Below are 17,836 nucleotides of genomic sequence, written 5' to 3' on the forward strand. Positions count from 1 at the left end.
TTTGGATCAAAAGAAGTTAGACGTAGGTGGAGTTTTTTAGTGACATTCCCTATCTGCGGACTTGAAGAGAAAGTCGAATGAAAGCAAAGCATTTTTAGAACACTCGGCTTTCATGGAATTTGAGAAAGATATTTGTGAAGTAGAGTTTTAACAATGCTCTGTATTCGTGAAAATGGTGTCAAATGTTAGCGAGTTTGGGTAATACTCTATGTTTATTAACGTGAAAATGATGTCGAATGAAGGAAGAGTAAAACAAGGCCAATTTGATTATTCTGAATCCATTAATGTTCGATTTCTAGATTATCTGAATCAGTTCTAACACAAAATATGTCATAAAGGTTTCATAACCTTCTGATGAAAGGGTGGCTTTCTAGTTGCGAAGACGATACCTTGGACCCTCCCGCCTAAGGTATATGCAATATGACCTATTACTAGAGTAGTATTTTTCCCTAAATGTTCAAGAGTGGGACTGAATATTTGCGAGAAGGTGCACTAACCTAACTGCACCGACTCTGAAACTAAGGAATCCAAAGAAGGTTCGAAGGAGTACAGTACACCCCTCGCGTGTACCACAGTGTGTGACTTGTGTACGGCCAAAAACTCAATAGAAAAATGCAAGTGATAAAGCAGTAACAAGTAGTGTTATTCAAACAAACAAGGAACGCAAGTTTGGATTTGGCTTGCGTCCTTTCACACATAGCATGATATAAAAATATGTAAAACAAATAACATAATAAAGCATAAAAATCCTAAACTAAGCATGATAAAAAAAATGTAAAGAATTTATGAGCAAATTCACATAATTTGCAATGTAATAGGTAAAGAATTTAATCATATACAAAAAATGTAAAAATACCTCCCTTGATTGAAATCGAGTCGATCATGGTTAGAAAGTCTCCTCATCCCCAGCGGAGTCACCATTTTGTCGCGCCCCTATTTTTACCTGAGGTCAAAACTAGCACGACCTTATGGACACTAAAAGAATGAAAATTGTACAAAGTCGCCACCTTATTTTAGGGAAATGAGGAAAACCTTTTTTATTTATTAAAATACATGACTTGTGTTTTAGTCAACGAAATCAATTTAGATTCTAGGTAAGGATTCAAGTTATTCCGAAGGGAAGGGGTTAGGCATCCTTCAGAATCCACAAGTGTGGTACCCGGCTAGACTAAATTTATCAAAGAGGGAGAAGATATAAATATTTAAATAATATAAAGTTGTATGTGTATTAAATATATAAATAAATATATTGTTATGAAAATATGTACAAAAGTATGTATAAAAATATAAATATTTCATGTAAAAGGAAAAAATATTTTTTGTAACGTATAAAGAAGGAAAAGTATCTTTTATATACTAAAAAGGAAAAGTATTTTTTAGTGGGTGTTTTTATATAATTTATATTTATTTTCGTGTATTTTTATTATAATTATACCTATTCGATATCGAGTTTAATAGGTGCCGGAGCACTCAAAAATGATGTGTAGGTCCGCCCCTGTATGTGTACCCAAAATATGATAAAAGATACATACATATTATTTATCATAGTTCGAGAATATATTTATCCATTTTCTATTTATTTGATACGTAAGCACATAAAAAATAAAACAAGAATTTCTAGTAGAAAGCCACAAGTCAACACTCTATAAACAAAATTTTCTGAAAATCTGGATCTCAACTAACAAATCTTATTGAAGAAAAAATGTGATTCACATGAAGGATATATTGTACTCGCTCCATTCTATTTTATTAGACTTTCTTGTTGTCAGAGGTGGTTTTAATGTAATTGCCTATTTTATAAACGGAAAAGATACGAATATATCCTTAAATTTTAATAAATGATACAAATATATTTTTTGTCATCTTTTAAGTATAAATATATCCTTATCGTAATAAAAGGGTCCATATATACCCCTAAACTTTGATAAATGGTACATATATATTCTCCATCATACTTAATTTGGATACAAATATATTCTTGTATTTAATGAAAAAGTACATATATACCCCTAAATTTTGATAAATGATATAGATATACCCTTCGTCATACTTTATGTACAAATATATTTTTGCCGTTAATGAAAAGGTACTTATATACCCTTCTTATTAACGGCAGGACACGTTTCACAATCTTGTTCATTTGCACTTTTTAAATTTAATTCATCCCCACCCCTCCCAAAAATAATTCTAATTTAACCCACAATCCGAACGAAATAATAACTCAAACCCGATCTGATCTAATAGAACCTTCAAGACGCATCTCTATTCACATATATTCATTCTATCTTTCTCTTTCTATTAGATTGGATCGGGTTATGCGTTAAATTAGAATTATTTTGGACTGGGATCGGGATAAATTAAATTAAAAAGGTCAAATGAACAGGATTGTGACACCTGTCCAGCCATTAGTGAGACGAGTATATATGTACCTTTTCATCAACGACAAGGGTATATTTGTACCAAAAGTATGACGGAGGGTATATCTGTACCATTTATCAAAGTTTGGGGATATATATGTATCTTTTCATTAACGGCAAGAGTATATTTGTACCTAAAGTATAACAGAGGGTATAGCTTTACCATTTATCAAATTTCAGGAATATATTTGAACCTTTTCCATTTTATAAAATTAAGAGAAGGTTATTATGTTCTTCTAATAATACATTTATCATTAAATAAGTATATAACGAGCATAATCCTTAATTTATATTTTTAAAGCATCATTAATACGATTAATTTTGTAAAATATACCTCTAATTAATATTTCTTAATGGATGTATCAAGTCAAAAGAGGCCAAGTAAAATGGAACGATGAAAGTATTTCCTCGGTCCAACAATACTTATCAATTATTGACTTTACACACATCTTAAGAAGTAATAAATAATACATCTTTTAAATTTTTAAAAAGATAAAAATAAACTTATTGTTAGTACAATATACAAATAAAAGTGGACAAAGGAAATACATAGTAACCGTACTTTATTGAGTATATTTATACGTAGTTTAGAGTCCAAATCTTCCTTATACCACATTGCTGATCGAAGATTTTGAATTTAAATCTTGTGAATAATTGAAAGATTTTAGTCAAAGGTTTCCGTTTGGAATAACGTATGTGTAAAGTCACAACTTTTTTTTGATTGAATTGGGATAAGAACAAGCTTAAGAGAGTATTTAATTAATCATGAAGTCCTTGTAGTCCACACAAGGTAATGTGGTCATTGGAATACGCATTAGTGCAAATTGCAAAACTTAAGAAAATGACTAAATATGAAGGTTAGTTGGAATATTGAACCTACTACATGCATAATTGTTGTGCCTCGTTTGGTTGCATGTGGAATAAGCTATCTCAGATTTAATTATTTCAAGATTAGTTATTTCGAAATTATTATTATTTCATCCTTAATGTGAGATTAAAAAAATACTATAATTTGGGGATAATTATTTCGAAATATGTTATTTCGTGATTTTATCCCAATAAAATATGGGATAAACTCATTCGAAAATTAATTCAAGAATTAATTATCCCGTATCCCTCGTATTAAAAGAGCCCTAAGGGGTCGCTTGATTTGAGGTGTTGAAGCAAATAATCTCGGGATAAAATTTTCTATTGCATGTTTGGTTGGCAATATTCGGGATAACTTATCCCGGGACTAATAATAGTTCCGGGATAAGTTATCCACTCAATTGGTAGGATAACAATCCCACCATAATTTATCCTTGGGATAAATGTATGAAAGGACAAAAATACCCTCAAACTCTATTATTTTCATGTCACACACACACACACACACATATATATATATTATATATATAATATATATATAATATATATATATATATATATTCATAAATAATAAATTATATTTAATTAACGTATAATATATTCATAAATAAATTATATATATATATAATAATAATAATTAACATAAACTGGTAAACTGTATAATAATTATGTTTTGAACGTATAATATATATTATGAACAGTATAACATATTATGAACATAAATATATATTATGAATAACGTATAATATATTCATAAATATATATAAATTATATATTCGTAAATTATGTTTAATTAACGTATAATATATTCATTTAATTATGAATATAATATATTACGTTACGTAATTACATAATATATAACGTAAAATATTATGAATATATTATGAATATATATACGTTAATTATATTTAATTATATATATATTATGTTAATATATTTAATTATAATATATTATGTTTAATTATGTTAATTATGTTTAATTATATATAATTTAATTATATATAATATAATATATAACATAATATATTCTCACACACGCATAAATTATGTTTAATTAACTTATAATATATTCATAAATAACTAAATTTTGAACAGTTTATCGTTCAAAATGGTTGTAAAATATATAAATTATGTTTATTTATATATTTTAATTTCTCAAAAAATAATTAAAAAATTTTAAAAATGAATATTTAAAGCTTAAAAAGAAATATATATAAGATGGAGGGTATTTTGGTAATCAATCAATTTATTCCTAGAAATTATATCATTCACATTACTTTGAATACAATAAACCAAACATTCAATAAAAAATAATCTCAGCATAACTAATCCCAGTATAACTTATCCCTTCATAACTTATCACAGCACAATTAATCCCGATATAACTTGTTTTCAAACCAAACGACCGCTAATAGTTATTGTATTAATACCTTCTCCACAGAACATTTCTAGCAGATGTTCCGCCCTGTGCCACTACTATGTACTGATGCAGATTAGTTTCTATTAATATATATAAATATAGGACTTTTCAGAATTATTATAAGTGGGATTTTAGGGGAGTTGAAATGTCTCGTATTGGATGAAAAGGGAATAGGTAGTCTTTGTGTATGAATTCCGACAATTTTTTCTTATTTGATCTATTTTTATTAATAGGAAAAAGGACATGGCATGGCCATTTTAAAATAAAATGATCCATAATTAAGAAGGTGGGCATACTATAGCTAGTCGGCTAAAGTAATTTCCTTTTTTAGTTATTTGACCTAATTGGGAATATGCAGTCTTTATACTCAATTGATACAATTTTATACTACATTGATACAATTTTATACTATATTGATACACTTTTTAGAAAAAGAGAAAGGAAATTCTATGCAAGCACATGCAGTCTTTATACCCAATTGATACTCTTTTATACCACATTAATACACTTTTGTACTACATTGATACACTTGTAGTGTCTATATACTCAATTGATACTCTCTTATAGTAGATTGATATATTTTTAAAATGCATGTAGAAATTATATAGAGCCGTATAAAATATGTATCTAAATAATAATTGCAGTTAAAAATTGTATAGAATGTGTATATCTATTTTCTTTTTTATGTTTGACTTGTTTTATTTATAGTTCCTCTTTTGGACTTGCAATAATGTTGGGGGTTGATTTTTGGATTTGAGGAATTGCAGTTGAACTGTTGGAGAAAGTTAGAGTTAGGTTTTCCATTTTGAGTTTGAGTTGCATTAGCTGCTCCTCAAAATCCTGTGTATTTATTTTGGTCAAATAAAGCTTCTTATAGTAAAGCTTTCACATAGTTTTTTTTATAGTCAATGTCATCATTCCATAGATATACATAAAGGATGTTTCAACGTACAACAATTGTCGTTATGCTAATTTCAAAAAAGGAATAGATTTTTTAAAAAAATAAAAAAACTGCAAAAAAAAAGTATAAAAATAGTGAAAAAAACACAAAAGAGCAGTGATTTTTTTTTATAATATAATGAAACATCAATTTTTTTTAAAAAAAAATAATAGAACATAAAAAAAAGCAGCAAAATTAAAAAAAAATAAAAATAAGCGTTTTAAAAAAAACGAGAAGTAACCAGCATGCAAAATCCACACTTTTACTTTGCAAAAGGAAAAGTTGAATTGCATGTAGTTAGGTACATGCAATAAAAAGAAAAAAAGATTGACCTGGGTGTGGAACGTTTTTTTAAAAAAAATAAAAAATGAGTCAAAGATAATATCATATTTATGTTTGGTATATCATAGGAAGTTGAGTTGTTGCCACTTTCTGCTTAACTTTTTATCCATTGGCACCATGATCGAGTGCTATTTTTTGGGTTTTTAAATTTAGGTGTTAGTTTTGTGAAATTATTTTACTTTTAGGTGTTATTTTTGTCTTTTCTCCTTTTTAATAAAGTATCAAAGTAGAACTATCACAGTTATTATAATACTAGATGCTAAAAGTCCGTGCAAGCACGGGCTCAATATAAATTATTTTTGTATAAATTACATAAATACCAATCCTTTTGAAGTAATTACACACTCTCTCTCATTTTTTTAATTACTTTACTCTCTCTCTCCCTATTAATATACATAACATTACATATACATAACATAGCCGACATATACATAACATTTTGTGTATATGTTGAGATTTTTGTAATATGTTTAGAGAGTTGGGATTCTTTGTAATATTGAAAATATAAATTGTGTATTTGTGTAATTTTTTTTATTTTTTTTATCTTAATTTATGTGATATCGTTAAATTTTTAAGAGTTAATTAAATTTCTTGAATGATTTTTAAATATTTTAACTTATTAATTATTGTGATGTATAATACTTTATAATTTTGTAGATAATATGTGTTACTTTTGTTATTTCAATTTATGCAATGCCAATGAAATTTTTAATATAACTAGATTTGTGTATGTGCGTTGCACGTAAATTTCACATCCGTTAATAATTTTTTTTTCAAAATGTTTTTGAGGGATTATTTTTTTCTTTTACCTTTTCGAAATTCAAGTCTTCGATCATAGTTTAGTTGAGTGTTTATTAAAAGAAAAAACATAAAAAAATATACCTTTTTTAAAAAATATCTATATTTTCATAGCCCATAAACTAACTATACCCGCATAGACTTATTTCTATGTGATTTATAACTTTATACCATTTTATACTACTTTATATAACTTTATAGCAATTTATACCTTACTGTGTACAAATCTATAAACATGCATAATAGTGAATAAAAGTTATTTACACACACTTTTACACTGTTATACATCTTATACATAATCATACACCCCTCAATTTCAATGGACAGAATTAACACTGGTCGGATTCCTCCTTTACTAATACGAACTTCCTCCACCAGTGAAGCACCACATCGCCACCTCACCCTCTTCGATAGACCACTCGCGTAATAATTGAAAGTTGGGTTAAAAGGTGTAAATATTTTACTCTAATATTTAGACAGGATAATTATCCCTATTTAAAAAGCAAGAATATAAGGTTTTTGTTTGGCCATGAAAATCATAAATTTTTGAAGTTGAAGTCATGTTTGATAATGAATATACTCAATTGGAGTTATTTTTAAATTTTATGAAGGAAGTAGGAGAGAGAAAAGTGAAAACAATTAGAATTAAAAAAAAAAAAATCATCTAGAAAAAGCTAACAATAGAATTTTTATCACTAACAAATATAAATTTCTAAAAAATGATTAATGTCAAATCATATTTATGGGTTTTGCATGCCCTTCCATGTGAATCTTCGTCGGCCAGTTTGTTATACTCCTAATAATATTTACTTTTACTTGTCACGTTTCGATTTTGGGGAGTCACACTAAGTGAATTTATATTTCTCATCATATTAATATGACAATGATTGCATCTTACAATATTTTTCGATCATTTAAATTTAAAGTATTTAATTAATTTACTTCAAATTTACTTTAAAATATAGTCAAATTAACTTTCATAAGTAAAATGTGACAAATAAAAATCAACATAGATAATAACATTTATTTCATTGCACAAAAATGTCATAAAAAAGTCATTCCATGATTTTCTATTATTATAATAAGCATGATGGCCATAAAAAACTTATTCCATGATTCTCTATTATTATAATATAACTTTAAGAAATTACAATTGGACTAATTTTTTTCCTTCTAAAATTATTGCTTTTTATAACTTGTAAAAAAAAATTATAAATAAATTGTGCATCTTATAAGTAAACATTATGTCAAAATAGAAGACTTGTAGAGTCATTTAATGTCACTGTTATTTCAAAAGAGTTTTAGCAACTTAGAATAACCGTTTCTATAAGATAAAGACTTTATGTTAATATAAGTAAAATCTTATTTAATATTAAATTTCTAAAAATTAAGAATTTTTAAACAGTCGGGTGCATTAAAGTTTTTGCCAGGCCTCAACAATAGTAAGGTGTATTAAAGTTTTCGCTACGCGGTGAGGAAGGGCTCCAACAAAAGGTGTATTATACGCAGTCTTACATTGCATTTTTGCCTGAGGCTGTTTTCAAAACTTAAACCCGTGACCTCATAGTCAAATTACAACAACTTTATTAGTTACTCCAAAACTCACCATCAAATATTAGAAGTTCCTATATAGTTTAATTAAGAGTTAATATATAAAAAAAATCATAAATTTGACACCAAATTATAACTTTGACCTTAAACTTTGATAGTGCACAAATAGGACCTTTAACTATTCAAAACCTGAACAAATATAACCTCCAATTTTGCAACCCCATGCGTGAGTTTCACTCACACCTACGTGGAAAGGTAATTTAATCATACGATGTCACGTTGTTAAAGGGGCTGACTTGAAGAGAGGTCATATTTGTACAGTTTTGAATAGTTAAAAGTCATATTTGTGCACTGTCTAAGTTTTTCTTTTTATATTAAAACGACGTCGTTTTTTTTTTTTAATTTTTATTTTTATTATTTTTATTATTATTATTATTATTATTATTATTATATTATTATTATTATTATTATATATTTCTATAGTAGCAGCACCTAACTTTTTTTTACCGAGGGGGTTCGGGTGAACCTCATAGCAACCACATAGGTCCGCCTCTCGTTAATTTAATAACGTTTTAATAACGTTAATTTAATAACATTTTAATTACGTTAATATGATAATGCTAATTTAATATACTTCTACTGCTATCCTTAAAAACATTAATTTAATAACGTTTTATTAAAATTATATTTTTTTTATTATTAGTATAGTTTCATCTTTAATTTAATATTTAAATAACTAATATTTAGATATATTATATAACTTAAATTCGTCCTCTAATTTATAATATATATATATATACCCGCTCGATTTTTTCGTATGAGGCTGACCCGCCTAATTAATAAATCTTCAATATTGCTCTTTTTTCACAATGACAAAAGAAATTAAATGTCATTTTCATTTTTGAACCGAAAATAATGAAAAAATAATTGTGAAGAGCCATTTAAAGATCATATTTGTGCAGTTTTGAATAGTTAAAGATCATATTTATGCACTGTTAAAGTTTAAGGTCATATTTATGTATTATGCCCTTAGATTTTAAGCTGCACGTGCCCAGTTTTGCGTGTTGAACACGCGTCTTGCCACGTAGGATTGAAGGTCATATTAGTGCAGTTTTGAATAGTTAAAGACCATATTTGTTCACCGTCAAAGTTTAATGTCAAAATTATAATTTGATGTCAAGTTTAGGATCATTTTTATGTATTAACTCTTTAATTAAAGAAAAAACTAATTATCACAATTTTATTTAATTTGAAAATACTAAAATCATAATTAAATAAATATTTTGTATAGTGTACAACAACAATATAATGAGTATCACTTGTTTCTGTAATAGGTCTGGACGACCGAATTGAATTTCATTGACCTCAGAACCATGAATTCCTGACATCCTCGACCAATCATACGAGGTCAAATCACACATATAAAATCACAATTAAATTTAAATTTTTTATCATAAAATATATTGAGATTTCATTTTTAAAAAAAAAAATCTTCTCAACATGATAGTTCATTGTAAACTTCAAAAACATCCTAAAATTTTGAAAAATATGTCTCAAATTATAAATAAATTTATCTTTTAATTCATATAGATACTATCAAGATTGTAAACATCAATAACATATTAAAATTTTAAAAAACTTATCTCATATCACAAATAAATTAATATTTAAGAATAGATACTACTAAGATTGTACAAGAAAATACTGAAATTTTTGAAAACTTATCTCAAATCACAAGCAAATTCGTTTTAAAAAATAAAAGACAACTAAGGTTAAACAAAAAAATTGACTTTTTGATTTATATAGATATTATCAAAATTGTAAATCAAGAACATATTAAGATTTTAGAAACTTACCTCAAATCACCATTAAATTTATCTCTTCAATCATGAGATTTATGAAGAATTTTTTAAAGCAAAAAACTTCTCAATTAATTTATTTTCAGCTTTTGACTATAGACTCATCACGATGACCATCTTTTTTCGAACTGACATGAAACATCATACTCCTATGGGTGATGAAGGAATATATTCTGGCGAAGAAAGCCTTATAGGTAAACTAGGGGAGGTAGCCCGTGCTGCGCAAGGGCCCAATGATCAAAGATTTTGAAGAGTTGTCAAACTGTGGGAACACTTCTTGTAGTAGAATAAGTATTGTCTAGAAATGTTGGAGTGGTGGCGAGATATTGTATGTTCTTGAGCAATCCTATGAACAAAATAAGAGTTTTTCCTGAACATTTTTCCAAGGAGTAAACAACAGAACTTATGATAGGTGCTGAGGTGATGGAGGACTTCGGTCTTAATTGCTGAATGCGAAGAAGGCGGATTGCTAACCTCAGAGCATTTATACGTACAGAGCTGCAGCTCCCCAAATGAGCGACTTGTTTGAAAATACTCAGCTACATCAGCAGGACAACCCGAGCGTCACAAAATTGACTATTATCTATCCCACAATTTATCCTCGAAATCTTCTTGCATGCTCTGGATCAAATTCCGCATCACTATGGCCTCAACTGTCAAAAAAATATATATATTAAAACAGCAATCAAGATTTGATCTTAGGAACAACTGAAATGCATACACTCATTGGGTTGAATTATGTCCATACCAACTTAACATAGCATATATCAAGTCGAACTGAAGAATATGAAGTAGAAAACTGAACATCTAACATTTTACATTCACTAACAAGCATCAAATCTCAGACCCCCCCAGTAATTTACACTCTTAAGCAAACAAAATCAGAAGAGTATCAACAAAAGTTGGTACAAACAGGAAATGGTATAAAGTTTCTCCATCAACGGTAGTGAATCTACTTGTGCCATCTCTAAGCATATGTTGAACAAGTGTTGTTCTTCTTCGATGTGCAATGTATACACTGTGCACAGTCGGGCAGAAAAATCGGGACAACTGAATGTCCTCGTTTTAAATTGTGGACATCTTCTCCAACACTCTCTACGACCCTTCAATTAATAACGCAAGATAAAGAAAGTGTGTTTTCATGCTCTGGAGCACAAATTACAGGTACAAGGGAAAAAATGAATTCAAAAATAAAGACTCATTTGATGGTAAAGGATAACCCATGGATCTCCGTTGAGTACTTTTTTTAAGAAAAATAAGGGAAATTTTTCAATCTTGTGAACTTGAACTAAAGATTTGTGTAATGTACTAAAATGGTTTTGAATCTTATATTCTTAAATGTGCCATGTAGAATGTTGGAATGAAAAAGTTACCAAATATAAAAAGATACATTTTTTTAGCAGGCTTAAAAAGTAAAGAAGATACTTAAATCGAAACGGAGGGAGTAACATTTACTACCAATCAAGTATTCTTAAAAATAACTCTTTACAACCGACAAAGAACTTGACAGGCGAATAAAGTGAAAGTACCCGAAGCCTCGTGTCCCAATATTCTTGGAAAGCATCCAGGAAAGTCCTAAAGGAAAACTAAGATTCAGATGATTCAAATGATAGTTAAACAAACACTTTCTACAGTAAAAAGATTAAATTTTAGCAACTTTGATTCGAATAAAATTGCATACTTTCAACTTCCAGAAGGTAACGTCGCTGTGACAGAGAGAAGTACATATGATTTTTAGGCGAACTTCATGGACTTTAGGTGGAGCCACAATCACCTCCTCTATCACCAGAGGTTCTCCTGGTTTTCTTGCTATCGCAGCTGCAATGTCACTCACAACTAAGTGATTTTTTTGACTAAGTAAAACAACAGCATATCCAATGTAATCCAACAAGTGGGGTCTAGGAAGGGTAGAGTGTACGGAAGCCTTACCCCTACCTCGTCGAGATAGAGGACTCGCCAAAAACCGTATAAAGAGACCTCTCATCCTTAAGTGAACCATTGTCTGTACACACATTTTCGATACCAAATATCAATACAGCCATATTGATGCATAAAGGAGCAAAGTAGATCCAAACAATGTTGTAACTACAGAAACGCTTTTCTGTCGATATGGAGCACTTAGAAATATTAGTGTCCTAACCTGTTTCCCGTAGAGGACATGAGGGTGGAGTTCTGTCAAGTTTTTCGCAAATCAGGTGCGAATTAAATTCAGATGAAGCTGCCATACCGGGAAAATTGCTGCTTGGATTTTCTGGTCTAAGCTGATTGGAAGTCCTTCGTCGTTGGAGCAAGTTCTTTTCTCATTTATCAGCTGGCATGGCCCTGTACATTTCACGTCGTCGCTGCTTAATTTTATCATTTCTTTCTTCAGAACAGATACGCTTCCTTTTCTGTTTATGACTGAACATCTAAACACATGAAATCAAAATTCAGAAAGCAAAAATATGTATAAAATCACAGTGAAAATAAGCAGTTCCAGAAAACAGAATAGCAAGCACAAAGTAAGAAGTAAGGTATCGCTGAGTTGGCCTTTAGCTAAAAATCACCTTGTGTACAAAATATTCAAACTCCTCCAATCTTTTTCTTTTTTTTCCACTTACAGAATATCTGTTTCCAACATAATTTAATTCATGAAAAATAAACTTCAACCACAAATAAAAATATGAAGAAACAACAGTTTTATTGATAAACCCTTGATTCTTCTCTCTTGATTTTCTCCGTAATTCGAGGATCGTCAATAACATATTTCTCGAATGTATGAAGATTTGGATATGAATTTTTCCATAATTCGAGGGTCGTTAGTGGTAGAAACATTTGAATTTGATCTCCATGAAAGGAGGATTTGTTTCTTGATGTATTTGATTATCAAGAAGAAAGGTTTTAATCTTTATAAATATCCCATGAATTTATTGGGACTTTTTAGATCTTTGATCTTTTTGGATATTGGGGATGCCTCTTCAAAGTATATTTGCCCCTTTATACAGGCATAATTTAGGGTTTAGGTCGAGTAGCATTTATGGTAAAATAGCGCCAAGAACTCTAACAAAAATTCTTTTTGTAAAGTCCCCAAAATTTCAATGTCTACAAATGACCAATGTCTACAAATGCCCGTGTAGACTTGATGAAACTCAAAGACGAGTCTTGAAGTACCACTTTCATCTTTACGATCCTGCGATTACAAATTTGCATATTTAATTTATGAGAAAAGAGATGAAGGAAATGCCAATTTATTTTCAATATAATTTAATTCATGGAAAATAAACTTCAACCACAAATAAAATTATGAAAAACAACAGTTTTATTGATAAACGATGGGTACAAATTTATTCCTTCCTTATTCTCTCTTAATTTTCTCTGTAATTTGAAGGCCGTCAATAGCATATTTCTCGAATGTATGAAGATTTGGATATGAATTTTCCGTAATTTGAGGACCGTTAGTGAGGTATTTTCGAACGTAGAAACATTTGAATTTGATCTCCATGAAAGGAGAGTTTGTTTTCTTAATGTATTTGATTATCAAAAAGAGGAAATTTTGATCTTTATTAATATCACATGAATTTATGGAGACTTTTCAGATTTGAATATTTGCCCCTTTATATACATATAATTTAGGATTTAGATCGAATAGTCATCAAGCCAGATTTAAAGTAAAGTAGCCCAAAAACTCTAATAAAAATTGAACTCTTTTTATAGAGTCCACAGAATTTCAATGTCTGCAATACCCAAATAAGAAAAACACAAAGCAGAGATTAAAAGGCTAATCTACTATATTCGGGTCGAGCTATAGCAAGGAAATACTATGTGAACTGACAAAGAGATATCAACAAATCCTTATTAAAGAACTAATAAACAATAGAGGAAGGTTCTCAGATTATTATAATCAAAACAATGTATCTTTACTTTTCCTATTGTGTGTGCTTGCAGATCTGGAAGAAATCAGAAATCTTTTTGATCCATTTCTCAAAAAGAAAAACACCCAATTACCGTTCTTAAAATTGTAGTTTTTGACTGATGTAGACAAGAAACTAACTTCAAACCGTCATAAACAACAATCTTTGCTCAATGAAATTATAAGGAGAGAAGCCAAAGAGGGACGAAAGAAAAACTTAGCAGTCGAAATGGATAAGGAACACAGTGAGGCGGCTCTATAAAATTATCAAAATTACAAAAATACTCTTTTTTTCTCCGGCAGACGTGTCGACGGTGTCATGTTGCTTGAGCAGCAGCCACACTCACTTATTCTATAGGATAATTATGATTCATAATATTATTTAATGGAATATATAAGGTAAAATTCTTAAAAGAAATTATGACCAATTTATTTTAATAGTCCTTTTACTTCTATATTTTTAGGATTCTTCTATCTAGTTTAGGATTCAATATTATAAATATTATAATATAATAGAAGAAATTAAGTGAAAAGACGATTCTATTTATTACTAAAATTTATAATAAAGAGCAAAAAGTTCAATTCACTTTTCTAATGAACTTCACATTTTTAATATATTATATAAATTATTGATATAGATTTTTAAATTGTTATGTTATTTTTAAATATTTTAAGTTGTTAATTATTATAATTTATAATCCTTTTAAATAATTTTCAGATAATATATTTTCTTGTTTCTATTTCAATTTATATGCATTGATAAAATTTAGACAGTCAACTAAATTTTTTATATAAAGTTTCCACCCATTTTGATTTTTTAATTATTATAATTTATAGTACTTTCTACTATTTTTCAAATAATGTATGTTACTACCTCTGTCTCAATATATGTGAGTGTGATAGTATTTAACGAATCGTTTAAATTTTTTATATATCGTTAAATAATTTAAGTTGTACATCTTTTAAATTTTGTAAGTTGTTAATTATTCTTATTTATAATATTTTTACGTAGTCTTTTAAAATATATAACTGATTAATTTTTTTAGACATTTTAAACTGTTAACTATTATAATTTATAATAGTTTTCATGTAATTTGCAATTAATATGTGTCACTCTCCTTATCCAAACTTTAATGGTATTGCTAGTCAATTATATATTCAAAATAATTTAAATTTTTAATTATTGTGATTTATAATATTTATTCTTTCATTCCAATTTAAGTGACACTGGTATAATTTTGAGAGTCCGTCAAATATTGTATATCTTTAATTCTTTTCAAGTTGTTAATTATTGTGATTTATAGTATTTTTTACGTATTCATTTGGTCTCAATTTATGTGATATAAATAAAATTTAGATAATTAATTTTATTTTTAATATATTTTCTTAGATATTTTACGTTGTTAGCTATTGTAATTTATAATACTCTTTCCTTATCCAAACTTTTGTGGCGTTGATTATCAATTATATTTTTAAAAATAATTTAAGTTTTTTATTATTGTGATTTACAATACCTTTTCTTTTATTTATATTTAAGTGACATTGATATAATTTTGAGAGTCAACCAAATATTACAATTGAAGTAGCGAAGCAGACATGTCTTAAATGACTCATGATAATAATTACAAGTGATATAACAAAATTTCTATAAAAAAAACACTTGTGAAAAAAATCTAAGTGGGTCTCATATAAAACGCCAAGTTAATATAAAATATCAAGAGTTAATTTATCATTTTATGTATATTTTATTTTACTTATTAAATATGATTAATTTTTAATACTTAAATGACTTATAATAATTAATTGAGGTAATATAGTAAAATGACGGTTTAAGCAGCTAAAACAAACATGTAATAAATGTCTATTTTTATTTTTCATACTAAATATTATTAATTTTTTAATAAGTAAATGACTTATAAAAATTAATTTGGGATGATATATTAAAATCACGGATAGAAGCAACTGAAATAGACAAGTCATAAATGTTTATTTTTTTTATTATATTTTATTAATTTTTTAATATGTTAATGATTTATAATAATTAATTAGGGGTGATATAAAAAATCATGAGTTGAAACAGCTGAAGCAGACATGTCATAAATAGTTATTTATTTTTTATATTAAATATTATTAATTTTTGAATGTGTAAATGATTTATAATAAATAATTAAGGATGATATAGTAAAATTACGGGTTGAAGAAGCTGAAACAGAAATGTCATGATTATTTGCTTTTTTAATTAAATAATATTAATTTTTTAATAGTTAAATAATTTATAATAATTAATTAGGGGGAATATAGTAAAATCATGGATTGAAGCAGGACGGACAACCGAGAGGTGTTTGCTGATGACACTTATATATAATAGTAATATATCAATGGTGAATCCTCATATTAAATTAACCACACACCAAATGTTAGAGCTGTCATTATGGGTCGGTCTAGTTTATTTGTGTTAGCCCACACGGACTTTGGAGTTTGATCGCCCAGGCCGTGCTGACCCATCAACATGATAGATCAAAAAATAACAAGCTCAACCCATCACATTGTGGGTTGTGGGCCCCCACGGACCAGCTCATTTTTTAAAACATATTATTTTTATAATCTTAATTTAAATTTTAAATTGTTAATTACATAAATATGTATAATATAATATTACATGAAGTTATTACTTGTTAATCAAGTCACAAATTTACAAAAAAATTCAAATAATCTGTGAAATTAAATAACTTTTGACACCAAATTCAAACCAAATAAAGATGTTTAAAAATAAAATGAAACTGTTAATGGGTAATTATATAACTAGCTAAATAACAATATTGACCAATTTTTATTTTAATTGATCACAATAAAACATAAAAAAAATGTCAATATTTAGTCCATTAAAACTGAAAATGAACTCCTCAAAAGAAAAAAAAAATCCTCATGGCACTTATGAGTTATAACATGTTCAACATCACCACATTATCGTCATCAACCATATTTGATCCATTAAAGAATTTAGTATTTTAATTATTTATATATTTTATAAATATATTTCATATTTAAATATCTATGATGGTCCAAATAGGTATTGAGTTTGGACTCTTTTTTTAATTTCTAGTACTCTATTCTATTTTTGGGCAAATCACATAAATATACAATTTAAGAGTCAATATTATAAAAACTATCACTAGTTTTTACTTTTCAAAATCTACCAAAGGCAAAAGAAAAAAAAAACAGTTATAATAGCATAATTTAAGGAGATAATTTAATGATTGATATTTTATCTTATAAATTCTCCTACTTTATTTTTCAAGTAAGATTTTTTTTTAAATAGTAAATAAAATAACTGAAAAACAACACATTTATTTGATATTTTTTTATGTTTTTAAATTTAATTTATTTAATTTAATGAACATTAATTTTTAATACTTTTTAAGAAAAAACATCATTAATGATAGTAAATTCTCCGATTGATTCAAAACACATCTTGTATAAATATCATACACCATAAATTTATTAATACATCATAAAATTATTAATACACCTATTTCTATATTGATCATACACCATAAAAATACACCAATTTTTATACATTTTAGATATCGTAAAATTATTGATACACCAATTTCTATATATTTCAGATATTATAAAATTATTATTATTGATACACCTATTTTTAAATAGTTCAAACACCATCAAATTATTGATACACTAATTTCTAACTATCTCAGACACCATAAAATAAAATTATTGATACATCAATCTCTA

The 17,836-nt window shown here is 27.5% G+C and overlaps 1 protein-coding gene across 15 annotated transcripts; it reads right to left on the bottom strand.

Annotated features, from left to right (window-relative positions):
* Positions 1–928: 928 nt before the first annotated feature.
* Positions 929–14,454, bottom strand: LOC107849669 (alcohol dehydrogenase-like 7). Of its 15 annotated transcripts, XR_007053795.1 has the most exons (7): positions 14,361–14,396; positions 12,335–13,363; positions 12,124–12,196; positions 11,876–12,012; positions 11,724–11,769; positions 10,669–10,847; positions 10,449–10,540 (listed from the first exon to the last, which is right to left on the bottom strand). XR_007053795.1 is itself a non-coding variant. In XM_047409675.1 (6 exons), exons 3-6 carry the CDS (start codon positions 12,191–12,193, stop codon positions 10,774–10,776), a joined length of 321 nt encoding a protein of 106 aa, XP_047265631.1. In that variant the 5' UTR covers positions 12,194–12,196; positions 12,335–12,602; positions 14,179–14,452; the 3' UTR covers positions 10,449–10,773. The 15 variants fall into 15 exon arrangements, 8 of the variants coding, with proteins under 8 accessions (XP_047265631.1, XP_047265628.1, XP_016549729.1 ...); XR_007053800.1 differs by lacking the exon at positions 10,449–10,540 and adding an exon at positions 929–943 and having other exon boundaries at positions 12,335–14,451; XR_007053796.1 differs by having other exon boundaries at positions 10,449–10,847; positions 14,095–14,452.
* Between the last annotated feature and the right edge of the window lie 3,382 nt (positions 14,455–17,836).

This window comes from Capsicum annuum, chromosome 1, assembly GCF_002878395.1.
Source record: "Capsicum annuum cultivar UCD-10X-F1 chromosome 1, UCD10Xv1.1, whole genome shotgun sequence".
Taxonomy (NCBI): Eukaryota; Viridiplantae; Streptophyta; class Magnoliopsida; order Solanales; family Solanaceae; genus Capsicum; species Capsicum annuum.

Coding starts and splice junctions, on each gene's coding strand:
- LOC107849669 (XM_016694243.2), bottom strand. CDS start 12,193: ATGGTTCACTTAAGGATGAGAGGTCTCTTTATACGGTTTTTGGCGAGT. Junction 12,013..12,123: donor TCTATCTCGACGAGGTAGGG/GTAAGGCTTCCG, acceptor GTGACATTGCAG/CTGCGATAGCAAGAAAACCA. Junction 11,770..11,875: donor TTACCTTCTGGAAGTTGAAA/GTATGCAATTTT, acceptor GTTTTCCTTTAG/GACTTTCCTGGATGCTTTCC.